Source organism: Cicer arietinum, chromosome 5 (genome assembly GCF_000331145.2).
Source record: "Cicer arietinum cultivar CDC Frontier isolate Library 1 chromosome 5, Cicar.CDCFrontier_v2.0, whole genome shotgun sequence".
Classification (NCBI taxonomy): domain Eukaryota; kingdom Viridiplantae; phylum Streptophyta; class Magnoliopsida; order Fabales; family Fabaceae; genus Cicer; species Cicer arietinum.
This window is the reverse complement of record NC_021164.2, coordinates 2,441,908-2,454,957: the sequence shown is the minus strand read 5'-3', so window position 1 is coordinate 2,454,957 and position 13,050 is coordinate 2,441,908. Positions and strand designations below refer to the sequence as shown.

The 13,050-nt window shown below is 27.6% G+C and overlaps 1 protein-coding gene and 1 pseudogene across 2 annotated transcripts; both read left to right on the top strand.

Moving 5' to 3' along the window:
• Positions 1–1,388: 1,388 nt before the first annotated feature.
• Positions 1,389–8,733, top strand: LOC101506623 (probable trehalose-phosphate phosphatase F). Of its 2 annotated transcripts, none has more exons than XM_073369380.1 (13): positions 1,389–1,522; positions 1,899–1,965; positions 2,915–3,222; positions 3,381–3,521; positions 3,738–3,809; positions 3,920–4,039; positions 4,423–4,479; positions 4,589–4,690; positions 4,921–4,998; positions 5,117–5,186; positions 5,347–5,417; positions 5,537–5,629; positions 8,282–8,733. In XM_073369380.1, exons 3-13 carry the CDS (start codon positions 2,926–2,928, stop codon positions 8,354–8,356), a joined length of 1,176 nt encoding a protein of 391 aa, XP_073225481.1. In that variant the 5' UTR covers positions 1,389–1,522; positions 1,899–1,965; positions 2,915–2,925; the 3' UTR covers positions 8,357–8,733. The 2 variants fall into 2 exon arrangements, with proteins under 2 accessions (XP_073225481.1, XP_004516353.1); XM_004516296.4 differs by lacking the exon at positions 8,282–8,733 and adding an exon at positions 6,159–6,642 and having other exon boundaries at positions 1,392–1,522.
• A 249-nt stretch (positions 8,734–8,982) lies between these two features.
• Positions 8,983–11,626, top strand: LOC101508546 (trehalose-phosphate phosphatase A-like; annotated as a pseudogene).
• The last annotated feature ends 1,424 nt before the right edge of the window (positions 11,627–13,050 follow it).

Here is a 13,050-nt window from a genome sequence, read left to right as displayed (position 1 = left end):
TAGTAGTGTGCATCTTGCATTATTTAGATAAAAGTAGAAAAAAAATTTGACAAGGTAAAAAAACGAGTTTATAATTTATCGCTTATAAGTTATAACACATGTTTGGTGATAATCATTTATGAATTTATAGTATTTTTGGATAAACTAATTCAAATAGTTTCTGAACTTATAGTTGATTAATTTTTTTTTCTTTTAATTTTATCCTTATTATTATAATTAATTTTTTTTAACCATTTATAATTTATTTATTATAATTAAAACAAATAATTTTAAAAATTTAAAGAAATAATTTTTTATACATAATTTATATTTAAAATAATTTTAAATATTTTAAAGTGAATAATTTAAAATAAATAAACTAGCTTAATAAAAAATATATTAGATTAATAAATAATTTATTTGTTATAATTTTAAATTATTTATATATAATTTTAATTTTAAAATAATTAATATTTTCAAGTAAGGAACTTATTTATTTATTTTAATTTAAAATAAATAAAATAGATGACTAAATATAAAATATATCAAATTGAAAAGTTTAAATTAATAAAAAATAAATTTTAAAGTATTATTTTAAAATACTTTAAGCTTGAATTGATAAAATTAATTTTTAATTAAAAATATTCATTTATATATTTTACATTTTAAAGTTATCAAATATAATTTATGATTTATTATATAATCATCCATAAAACACATCTTTTTTACTATCTAATTAGTTAGAATATAATATTTTACTAATCAATTACTTAAAAAAATAAATATATATTTTATTAATGGTATATCTCATAAATATTTTTAAATAATTTAAAAAATATTTATTATCAACTAATTAGTTAAAATATGATTAGATATATAAATCAACAAAATTAACTTTTATTATATTATGCTAACTGCTAAGTCCTGAAACAAACTTGATTAAAATAGAATAAAATATCTTGTTCAATCATGTTTTTCTTATTCCTAGTATCAAACGCAACTTAAGACGGCTCAATTCACTTTCTTATTAATTAGCTTAAACATTTTATTTTCTTCTAGAAACTAGAAAAAAAAAAAAAAAAAAAAAAAACAGTTTCATTTTGGACAGAGTTTGGCACACAATAGCTTTAGTAAAGAAGTTTCTAAAAAGGTTTGGTGAATCGAGTACACGCAAGATTGAGGTGGAAGCGTGTACTTACTTTAAAATTATAATTATTGAAAAAAAAATAAATTAAAAGAGACTAAACCTGAAATTTAGCCGAAATTAAATTATTATTAAATTAGGTTAAGAAAAGTCTTTCTAGTATTGTTTTGGCTTTCATACTATTATTATTATTATTATTTTATTCGGTAGGTGTTTGCACAGTTGTTACCATGTAATGCACGTTAGTTAGTTAGGTGAATGAAATGAATAAATTAATACCAAACAACTCTTATAAATACTCTCTTCCCCCACCTCAATTTCTCTCTTCTTCTCCTTTCTTATTCTCATTATTATTATTAACATTCTTTTCCCTTTCTCAAACCTCTTACTTCTTCTTTGGTATGTTCATGTTCTATATATCTTTCTCCTTTCATTTTCCTTTCTTGTTTCCTCACTATCGCACGTGCACATTTTCTTTTTTCCTTATATTACCAAAAAAAAAAATTGTATAAATTCTCTATAACAAATGCATGATTGGTCGATGTGAGAATTGGTAGATTTTGTGAGAGAAAATTTATCTTTAAAATATAATAATTTTTGCAACTATTACACTATTAAATTTTTGTAAGAATTTTTTTTATTTAAATTTAATGATTCTCACAACTGCTTCACATACAGGGAATTCAACTAATTTTTTATCTCAAAGTTTTGCACAAAACCGTTACTACTTATTTATTTGTTTTTAATATTAACTCATTTTTGTTGAAATTATTAGGAAACTTTTGAACGTGTATTGTGAATTCAAAATTTGATATTGATTCACTTGAAGCTTCGTAAATCAGGTACCATTTATTTTTCTTGTTATCCTTAATCTTATATTTTGTTTTTTTGGAGATTCTGAAATTCTGATGTGTAATGTTGTTGTCGTTTTTTTTAATGGAGATTGCGTATATATGTTGACTTTCGATTGTTTGGTAGTAATGTACTTTAGTATTTAATTCGAACTTTTCCTGCCACTTTCCTTTGCATTTAATTTAAATGCAATATTGTTGAATTTTTTTACTTTGAGATGGTCAATTTTTTGGTCAATTTTTTTTAATTATTTATTTATTTAGAAAAACGTGTATGTTCTTCCCTTTTTTTACGATCATTTTATTAAAGATTTTACTTTTTTTTTTTAGTAAAAATTTTATTTTACAAATATCAAACGCAAATAGTATCATTAACCTTAAAAACCAATATTACTAACATTTAAAATTCTCCGGTAAAATAATAATAATAATAATAATAATAAAAATATCAATAATTAATATTATTTATATATGTGTGTCAACTCTAATTTAGAGGAAGCAAATATTCCTTGAATGAATGCTTGATTCAGTTTTTTCAATTTTTATTTTTATTTTTTATAATTGCTTGTTGTCATGATCATGTGATGTAAACTATTCTTAATCGTCCAATGACTACTAAAATAATAAATAATAATATTAATATTAATATTAATAATAATAATCAAGAAATTGATCAAAAAGTCAGATTGTGAAGTTGACATTAATTCACATTGAGTTTATTAGTCTTCAATTTTTATTAATTAATTAACAATGCCAAACAAAATTTTGAAAAAGTTTGTTATTTTTCATTAATTAATTAACAATAATTAATGTTGTAAACACAATTAGTATAACTTCGTGATCAAATATCTTGTGTTTTACATTTGTATTATTTGTATTTGTTTACTTTTGAATCAAGTTTTGTTTTCTAATAGTTGTTGTATGGTAAAATTATCCATAGACCTGGATCCAATGGACCTAAAGACAAATCACACTCATCGGCTTGCCGATGCTGCAACCATAACAAGGACGAGATCAAGGCTCGGCACGCCTTCAAGTTTATCATGTTCTCCTACAGGTGCTACAACTTTTCTACATGGTCCTTCGCTAGCGATTCCAAGGAAAAAGACAGGAATTCTTGATGATGTTCGTTCCAACGGTTGTCTCGATGCAATGAGATCATCTTCTCCTACTAACAAGAAAATATCAATGGATATTGGTCATGGTGTTGCATTCTTTGATGTTGATGCTGCTTATTTAACATGGCAGGTATATAAAACACACTATAATACCCTTTATGTAATTTTTTATGCTTCATTGTTTGTTTTCGCATTTTCTATTAGACATACTAGTTAGTTAGTTAGTTATATTGATTAGTTGTTTCTGCTTCATTTTGTTTTTTTTAATTTTATTTTATGATTTTGCAGTTAGAATTTCCCTCAGCACTTGCATCTTTTGAGCAAATTACTAACTTTGCAAAAGGAAAGAAAATAGTATTGTTTCTCGATTATGACGGGACTCTTTCGCCGATCGTTGACAATCCTGACCATGCTTTCATGTCTGAAAGTGTATGTAATATTCTACTTGCATAGACAAAATGCTAGTTAGAAACACACTTTTTAACACAGTATGTGACATCATTTTTATCATTGGTTTATTTTCTAAAATGTGAATACAAAAATAAGTGTTCAAATATGTCGAAAAAGAGTGTGTTTCTAGCACTACACTGTTATTTTTCTTCTCTTATTTTGATTTTTCTTAAACTAATCTTGCAATATCTGCAGATGCGTGCCACTGTTAAAAGCATGGCAAAATATTTTCCTACTGCAATAATTAGCGGAAGATGCCGTGAAAAGGTAGTTGGAGAATTTTACGAAACAAAATCTCAGAGACGACCCTGATAATAACCACTTCCATGATTGTACTAGGTTTTGATTCCAGCTTTTTTTGCATCCTATTTCCTCAGGTACATGAATTTGTTGGAGTAACAGATCTTTATTATGCTGGTAGTCATGGAATGGACATTATTGGTCCTCCAAGACAATCTGATAAGCACCCTACTTGCATTAGGTCTACTTATAATAAGGTACTAAGTGTTTTCGAGATTTCTATGTTGCAATATGTTTTTTATCTGAACTGTAATATTTAAACAAAAGTTATAATTTGTAAACTTTAAACTTGAAATATTACAAGACATAGATACTATTTTCTGATCTCCATTATCAAATATAACATGTTCTTTTTTTAAGTTTTTTCATATTTTAATGATCTAAATTATCGTTTTTACACACTTGTGTATTGTAGTTATTCTGTAGTCGGAGATGTAGGCATAATATGCCGAACTACATGAATAAACATCGAGTGTTCTTTGTTTGTGTTTTTTTGTGTTTTAAAAGACTTCACATAGTCATTTTAGTAGTATCTTTCTAAAAGGTCTCAAATTTGAATTATAATCTTTTAAAATTACAGGGTAATGAAGTTAATTTATATCAGCCTGCAGCTGAATTCTTGCCTATGATTGATGAGGTATATATAATGTATAATGTATCATATATATGAAAATACTTCATTGAATTTCAAAATTTTCTTCAATATTGAAATGTATTATCCTAACTGTCTCATTATTTTTATGTAGGTACTTAGCTTGCTCATTGAATGTACAAAAGATATCAAAGGAGCAAAGGTTGAGAACAATAAATTTTGTGTCTCGGTACACTATCGTAACGTAGACGAGGAGGTATTGCATATACTCTCTAGTTACTAATTTGTTCTCTAGTTACTAGTTTGTAGTAGTGTTGTCAATCGTAGATTACAAATTGTTCAAATTCTCATATGTTTAAAGTACTATAGTGCTACTATTTGAAATATTTTGTATTAAATGTGAAATCATTGCAATTTGTTCAAATTTTGCTACGCTATAGCACTACTAGCTTTATTTCCTCTTATTTTGTTTCATGTGATGTATAGAATTGGGATATGGTGGCACAAATTGTTTATGATATTCTGAAAGACTATCCACATTTGCGATTAACTCACGGTCGCAAGGTACTAATTCGTTATATACAAAAACTTATTTTACTCATTTTACAACAAACATAATTTGTTACGAAATTTTTAGTAGTTTACTAAGTAATACTAATGTGTGTCTACCAATCATGTTCAGGTTTTAGAGGTTCGACCAGTGATCGATTGGGATAAGGGAAAAGCTGTTACATATTTGCTTGAATCACTTGGTGAGTTTATTTTTTTATTATTGTATTAAAGGATCATAATTTCTCTAGAATCAGGCGTGTCGCTACGTCCGACACATGTGATTGTCCATGTTATGTTAGGTGTTTGTGTCAGAATCAGTGTTTTATAGCCACTAAATTACATAAACATGTTTTTATTTAGGACTTAACGAAGACAACGACGTGCTAGCTATATATATTGGGGACGATCAGACCGATGAAGATGCATTTAAGGTTAATATGTTACTTGTTGTTGTGATGCTATACTTAAATTTCATGTTCTTCAATTTTTTTTACGTTGCTATATATATTCTCCTTATATTAACACTGATATAAAAAATGGACTGTGACAGGTTCTGAGTGAGTTTAATAAAGGTTTTGGAATCTTAGTGTCTTCTGCTCCTAAAGAAAGCAATGCAATTTACTCTCTTTGTGATCCTTCAGAGGTAATTCTTGTGATTGTTATTTAGTTTATATGTTTCTTTTTACTCTTTCGTTGCAATTTGTAGTTTATAAACTAGACATGTCATAAAATAAAATCAAAATATTTTATAAGTTGTTTTCATAAGTTACTTTGAAGAGCTTATAAAATAAGCCGAAAACAATTTCCAAATTTTCACAAGTTTTATTTTCTTCTTGAAAATAAATAATTTATAAAATGTTTCAAAAAATAAGTGAAGTGTGACTAAAATGTTACATGATCATAAATCATGTTACCTTCTAAATTTTTAAAAAATCTCAAATATATATTAAAATATAGAAATTGTTTTCCAAAAATATTTTAAATCCCTATGCCAAACATCTTAATAGAATTCTCTATACTATCGTGATTTTAACAAATGCTACACTTTTAAATTTCAACAAAATCATAATTTCAATGTGATTTTACTAAATTCGTCGTGAATCCAAACATGTAATATATAATAGTATAAAGGTTTTTATGACATAAGTTGTACCACAATGTTGTATATGCAGGTTATGGAATTTCTCAAGTCACTTGTGGTATGGAAATCAATCTCATTAGTATAATGTATAGAGGAGAATATACTTCTACTATACTATATATTAAAGACAAATTCTGATTTTGTGTTTGGTTGAGAACATTTCAAGGGTTTCTAGGAGCAGAATTTGGCTCTGAAGACCTCTCAAGATAGGAATAATATTATCATTATTCAGTTTTTTTTTTTGTTCTCAAAGCTTTTTTGATAGCCGTAAATTAAATTTCTGGCTCATAATTATATATATGCCAGAAATATTATAAAAAATGTGCCTAGAGATTATTTTTGTCCCCGTCAAAAAATTTATTATTTAATTCATATTCTTTCTGCACCATTGGATATTACCCCTAACAAGAAAATTAGGGAATACATTTGTAATTGTTCTTTTATTTTGATTCTTTCAAGTTAAGGAAGAATTTAATGGGTTAATGTTTTTCCAAATATACTTTAGATGTTATTAATTTATTTATAGTACCTATTTTATATAAGTCTAAATATCATTATGAGTTTCATATAGTGTCCCTGCTCCCTTTGTTCTTTACTCATGTTTTGTCTCTATGTCTCATTCAAAGTCTTGAACTCCAATCAGTATAGAAGAGATCCTACGTACTTTGATACACTTGTTAGGACATTTATTTACATTCTAAAATAATTTTTTATTTGTGTCTTGATGGATGAAATAATATTTGTTTGTGTGTTAATTTTTTTTTAGAGGACAAAAATTTAACATAAAAAAAAAAGAAAGTGTTAAAAAAAGCTCTCCAAATCATGTCAGTATTTTGATATTTTGACATAAATTATATATTATAGTTTTCTTTTCAGAAATTTAATAAATATTTAATTTATTTTTAAAATAAATTTATAAAATTTTTAATATTATATTTTCTAATGTTTATTTCATCAAAAGAAATATAATACGATATAAAATAGAATAGAATAGAATAGGCCATTAGTTAGCCCTTCAAATTAAAAGAGCATATCGGGCTAAAATAATTAGTCACCTCAACAGATTATTCAAATTCAAATATGTGAAAAATCGATTATGAGTTTTAACTTACATGGTTTTTTTTTATCATCTACCTATATTCTCAAATTCATGTTTAGATTGATAAATTTAAACGTGTAAAATATGCCTCTGAATTTATCAATTTAGACAAAAATTAGGATTTTTAAGAAAACAAAGGAAAGAAAAGAAATTCACTTAATTCAAGAAGTAGATCATAAATAAAAGTAGCTTTTGACAAAATTAAAAGTTTAAAACATATCATGGATACATACATCTTTTTAAAGTAGATCATAGGTAAAAGTAAATTTAAACAAATCATCTTTTTAAGTCGGTTCTTTTGATCAACTAACTTTATAGGTAGAGTTAAAATAATTGTTTTTTTAATAATTTTTTTTTTATGCTCCTGTTCCATACATACCTACATACATATATACAATATTTCATATTAAATTTCAACTCACAATTTTGTACTTTCAATCACAATTTTATATAACCATCTAATAACCAAAATATACAATATCAGAAGTTCATACAAAATATAGAGTATAAAGAATATGTCTCCCATTTTTTACTATTGTTGACAAGACAAAAAATGATTTAGATGTCCATTAACAAAATTACAAAATCACATTTAGCAATATTCAATAGACATATATTCAAGCACCGTCTTTTTCTTCAATTAATACAAAAATAAAATCCACACAACGTTCTTGAACTTCTTTAATTTGATCTCAATGAAATGATCTCGAGTCGTCAAATATATGGACAAAAATAACATGATATCGATTGAATCCTAATTTTTATCATACGAACATTAAAAAAACACAATCAATAGCAACTTATAATTCACATTATGATGTTGACATCAATTCACATTGAGTTTACTAGTCTTCAATTTTCATTAATTAATTTACAATACCAAACAAAGTTTTGAAAAAGTTTGTTATGTTTTATAACTTGATGGCTTTTTGATATAACTCATAGTTAATGTTGCAAAATACAATTAGTTAACCTTCATGATCGAATCTCTTGTGTTTTGTATTTGTGTTTTTTGTATCTATTTACTTTTGAACCAAGTTTGTTTTTTCTAACAGTTGTTGTATGGTAAAATTGTCCATATACCTGGATCCAATGGACCTAAAGACATATCATACTCTTCGACTTGTTGATGCTTCAATCGTAACAAGGACGAGATCAAGGCTCGACACGCCTTCAAGTTTTTCATATTCTCCTACAGGTGCTACAACTTTTCTACATGGTCCTTCGCTAGCGATTCCAAGGAAAAAGACAGGAATTCTTGACGATGTTCGTTCCAACGGTTGCCTCGATGCAATGAGATCATCTTCCCCTTCTCACAAGAAAATATCAATGGATATTGGTCATGGTGTTACATCCTTTGATGCTGATTATTTAACATGGCAAATATATAAAACAGATACTATAATACATTTTATGTGATTTTTAGTGCTTCATTGTTCGTTTTCGCGGTTTCTATTACACATAGTAGTTAGTTAGTTAGTTATATTGATTAGTTGTTTCTGCTTCATTTGTTTTTTATAATTTTACAGTTAGCATTTCCATTAGCAATTGCATCTTTGGAGCAAATTACTAACATTGAGAAAGAAAAGAAAATAGTATTGTTTCTTGATTATGATGAGACTCTTTCGCTGATTGTTGACAATCCTGATCATGCATAGACGAAATTCTATCTAGCAACACACTGTTTAACACAGTATCTGACATGATTTTTATCATTGGTATATTTTCTAAAATGTGAATACAATAAAAGGTGTTCAAGTATATCGAAAAAGAGTGTGTTTCTAACACTACGCTGCTATTTTTCTTCTCTTGTTTTGATTTCTCTCATACTGATCCTACAATATCTGCAGATGTGTGCCGCTATTAAAAGCATGACATAATATTTTCCGACCACAATAATTAGTGGAAGATGCCGTGAAAAAATAGTTGGACAATTTTACAAAATAAAATCTCGTATACGATAAGCACCACTTTCATGATTGTATTATGTTGTTGAACTTGTATTGTGAACTCAAAATTTGACATAGGTGGACTTGAAGCTTCGTAAATTAGGTACCATTTATTTTTCTTCTTCTCTTTAATCTTATGTTTTTGTCTTTTCGAGATTTTGAAATTCAAATGTGTAGTCTTGTTGACGTTTTTTTTAAATAGAGATTACGTATATATGTTGACTTTCGATTGTTTGGTAGTAATGTACTTTAGTATTTAATTTGAACCTTTTGTGTCACTTTCCTTTGCATTTAATTTAAATTCAATATTGTTGATTTTTTTTACTTTGACATCGTCAAATTCTTGGTCAGATTTTTTAATTATTTATTTATTAGGAAAAGCGTGTATATTTTTGCTTTTTTTATTTGTGTGAGCATTTTATAAAATATTTTACTTTCTTTTTGAGTGAAAAAGTTATTTTACAATGTAAAGTGACTAATATCAAACGCATAAAGTTTCATTAACCTCACTAGTAGAATTTTACCTTTTTAAGTCGGTTAAAATGTATATTTTAAGTCAGTTCTGTGTCCGAGTTAACAACAAACGACTTAATCAACATGTTGTTTTTAAGTCGTTTCATGAACCGACTTAACAAAGTTGTGTTGTGTTAAGTCGGTTCAACTTAACCGATTTAAACATCATAAATTCAGTTCAATAAATCATCTTTTTAAGTCTGTTTTTTTGATCAACTAACTTAATAGATAGAGTTAAAATAATTATTATTTTTAATAAAATTTCTTATTTTTTTTATGCTCCTGCTCAATACATACATACTGCTAGTTTTTCATATAAGTTTGATTTTTAAATAGTTGTTAATTGTCCATAAACCTGGATCCAATGGACAATCATAATGCTCATCTTGATGTAATTAGATCATCTTCTCTTACTCGCAAGAATGGTGTTGTATCCTTTGATGCTGATGATGCGTATTTAACATGGCAGGTATATAAAACACATACTATAACACCCTTTATGTAATTTTTGTGTCTCATTGTTCATTTTCGTAGTTTCTATTAGGTTACCAGCCTAGATAATTAGTTAGTTATATTGATTAGTTGTTTGTGTTTTATTTGTTTTTTATGATTTTGCAGTTAGAATTTCCATCAGCACTTGCATCTTTTGAGCAAATTACTAAATTTGCAAAAGGAAAGAAAATAGTCATGTTTCTCGATTATGACGGGACTCTTTCGCCGATCGTTGACAATCCTGATCATGCTTTTATGTCCGAAAGTGTATGTAATATTTTACTTGCATATGTTACTGTTATTTTTCTTCTCTTGTTTTGATTTCTCTTGTACTAGTCCTGCAATATCTGCAGATGTGTGGCGCTGTTAAAAGCATCGCATAATATTTTCTTACCGCAATAATTAACGGAAGATGCCGCCAAAAGGTAGTTGAATAATTTTACAACACAAAATTGATAATAACTACTTACATTTTTGTACTAGGTTTTAATTCCAACTTTTGTTGCACCCTATTTTCTCAGGTACAAGAATTTGTTGGAGTAAGAGATCTCTATTATGCTGGTAGTCATGGAATGGACATTATTGGTCCTCCAAGACAATATGATAATATGGTACTAGTTTTCGATATTTCTATTTAGCATATGTTGTTTTTTATGTGAATCGTAGTATTTAAACAGAAGTTATAATTTGTAAACCTTAAACTTGAAATATTACAAGACATATGTACTATTTGCTGATCTCCATTATCAAATATCGTGTGTTCTTTGTTTAAGTTTTTCATATATTTCTAATCTAAACCGTCGTTTTTCATATACCTAATCTAAAAGACTTCGCATTGTGTTTTTAGAATTATCTTTTTATAAGGCGTCAAATTTGAATTATAATCTTTTAAAATTACAGGATAATGAAGTTAATTTATTCCAACCTGCAGATGAATTCTTGTCTATGATTGATGAGGTATGTATAATGTATCATATATATGAAAATACTTCACTGAATTTTCAAATTTTCTTCAATAATGAAATGTGTTATCCTACATGTCTCATCATTTTTATGCAGGTACTCAACTTGCTCATTGAGTGTACAAAAGACATCAAAGAGCAAAAGTTGAGAACAATCAATTTTGCATCCCGGTATACTATCGTAATGTAGACGAGAAGGTATTGCCTATACTCTCTAGATACTAGTTTGTAGCAGTGTTGTCAATAGTAGTTTACAGATTGTTCAAATTCCACTATGTTTAAAGTACTATAGCACTGCTATTTGACAATATTTTACATTAAATGTGAAATCATTGCAATTTGTTCAAACTTTGCTATGCTATAGCACTCTTGCTTTATTTCTTCATATTTTGTTTCATGTAATTTATAGGATTGGGATATGGTGGCACAACGCATTTATGCTATTATGAAAGACTATCCACATTTGCGATTAACTCACGGTCGCAAGGTACTAATTCGGTTATAAACAAAATATGTTTTTACTCAGTTTACAACAAACGTAATTTGTTATAAAACTGGTATTAGTTTACTTAGTAATACTAATTTATGTTTACTAATCATGTTCAGGTTTTAGAGGTTCAACCTGTGATCGATTGGGATAAGGGAAAAGATGTTACATATGTGAGATATTTCCAAAATATTGGTAATATATGTATCTATAATTTGTTATACATAATATGATATTGTTTTTGGTGTAGTGGTTGTGTTCATTCTTTCCTAACATGCGCGAACAAGCACAATGTTTTGCCACCAGACCATTGCATAACTTCAATTAATATATGAACGGTAATTATATATGTCCCTTCACAAACAGTGGCATAAGAAGAATTGCAACTTTTTCCTAAGTGACATTAGTTTCCTATAAATAGGGCCACTTTGGACAGAATGCAAACAACGAATTCAAGTATTTGCCATCCATTTTCTTTCACTCATTCTCATATACTAAGTCAGCTTATTCTTTTCTAATGCATGAGAAAAGAATAGGTAACATTATTTTGTAACATACTATTGAAAGATATTCTTGGTGTGATAGTGCAAATCATATCGAGGTTTCTAAAGTACCCTGAAGGGGATTCGCTGGTTATCTCATTTGCATCTGATTGGTGGGGGCGAATCGAACCTAAAGGCTAGTGTAACAACACGCTTTGGAATTTGCTACATATAATCTTCATCAACAACTTCACTATTCAAGTCTTGCAGCAATTGTCACCAACACAGTTCCAACAATCTTTAGGTTCGATTTTATTTTCAATCAATGGTTGCATCACTCAAAGAAATGACATCTAATTTTGTGAAGTTGGAGAAATTCGATGGAGGAAGCTTTATCCGTTGGCAGAAAAAGATGAAATTCCTTCTAACAACTTCGAAGGTGGTGTATGTCCTGAACACCCCAAGACCGCTGGAGAAGGAAGTGGAAACATTAGCAGAAACAAGAGAAAGGCAGAAGTGGGACAATGATGACTATATATGGATGGGCCATATTCTCAACGGAATGTCTGACTCCTTGTTCGATATATATCAAAGTAGCATCTCTGCAAAGGAACTATGGGAGAAATTAGAGTCAAGATACATGCAAAAAGACGCTACAAGGAAGAAGTTTTTTGTTTCTCAATTTAATAATTATAAAATGGTTGATAGTAAATCAGTAATGGAACAAATGCATGAAATTGAACGTATTCTTAATAACTACAAACAACATAAGATGCACATGGATGAAACCATTATTGTATCCTCCATAATAGACAAACTTCCACCTTCTTGGAAAGATTTCAAAAAATCTATGAAACATAAGAAAGAGGACATATCACTTGAGCAATTGGGTAATCACCTTCGTTTAGAAGAAGAGTATCGTAAACAAGAGGATACTAA

What these genes read in the sequence shown, in the direction of transcription:
- LOC101506623 (XM_073369380.1), top strand. Translation starts at nt 2,926, where the DNA reads ATGGACCTAAAGACAAATCACACTCATCGGCTTGCCGATGCTGCAACC. An exon ending in CTGCTTATTTAACATGGCAG is followed by an intron (nt 3,223 to 3,380) that starts GTATATAAAACA and finishes ATGATTTTGCAG; the next exon opens with TTAGAATTTCCCTCAGCACT. An exon ending in GATTAACTCACGGTCGCAAG is followed by an intron (nt 4,999 to 5,116) that starts GTACTAATTCGT and finishes AATCATGTTCAG; the next exon opens with GTTTTAGAGGTTCGACCAGT.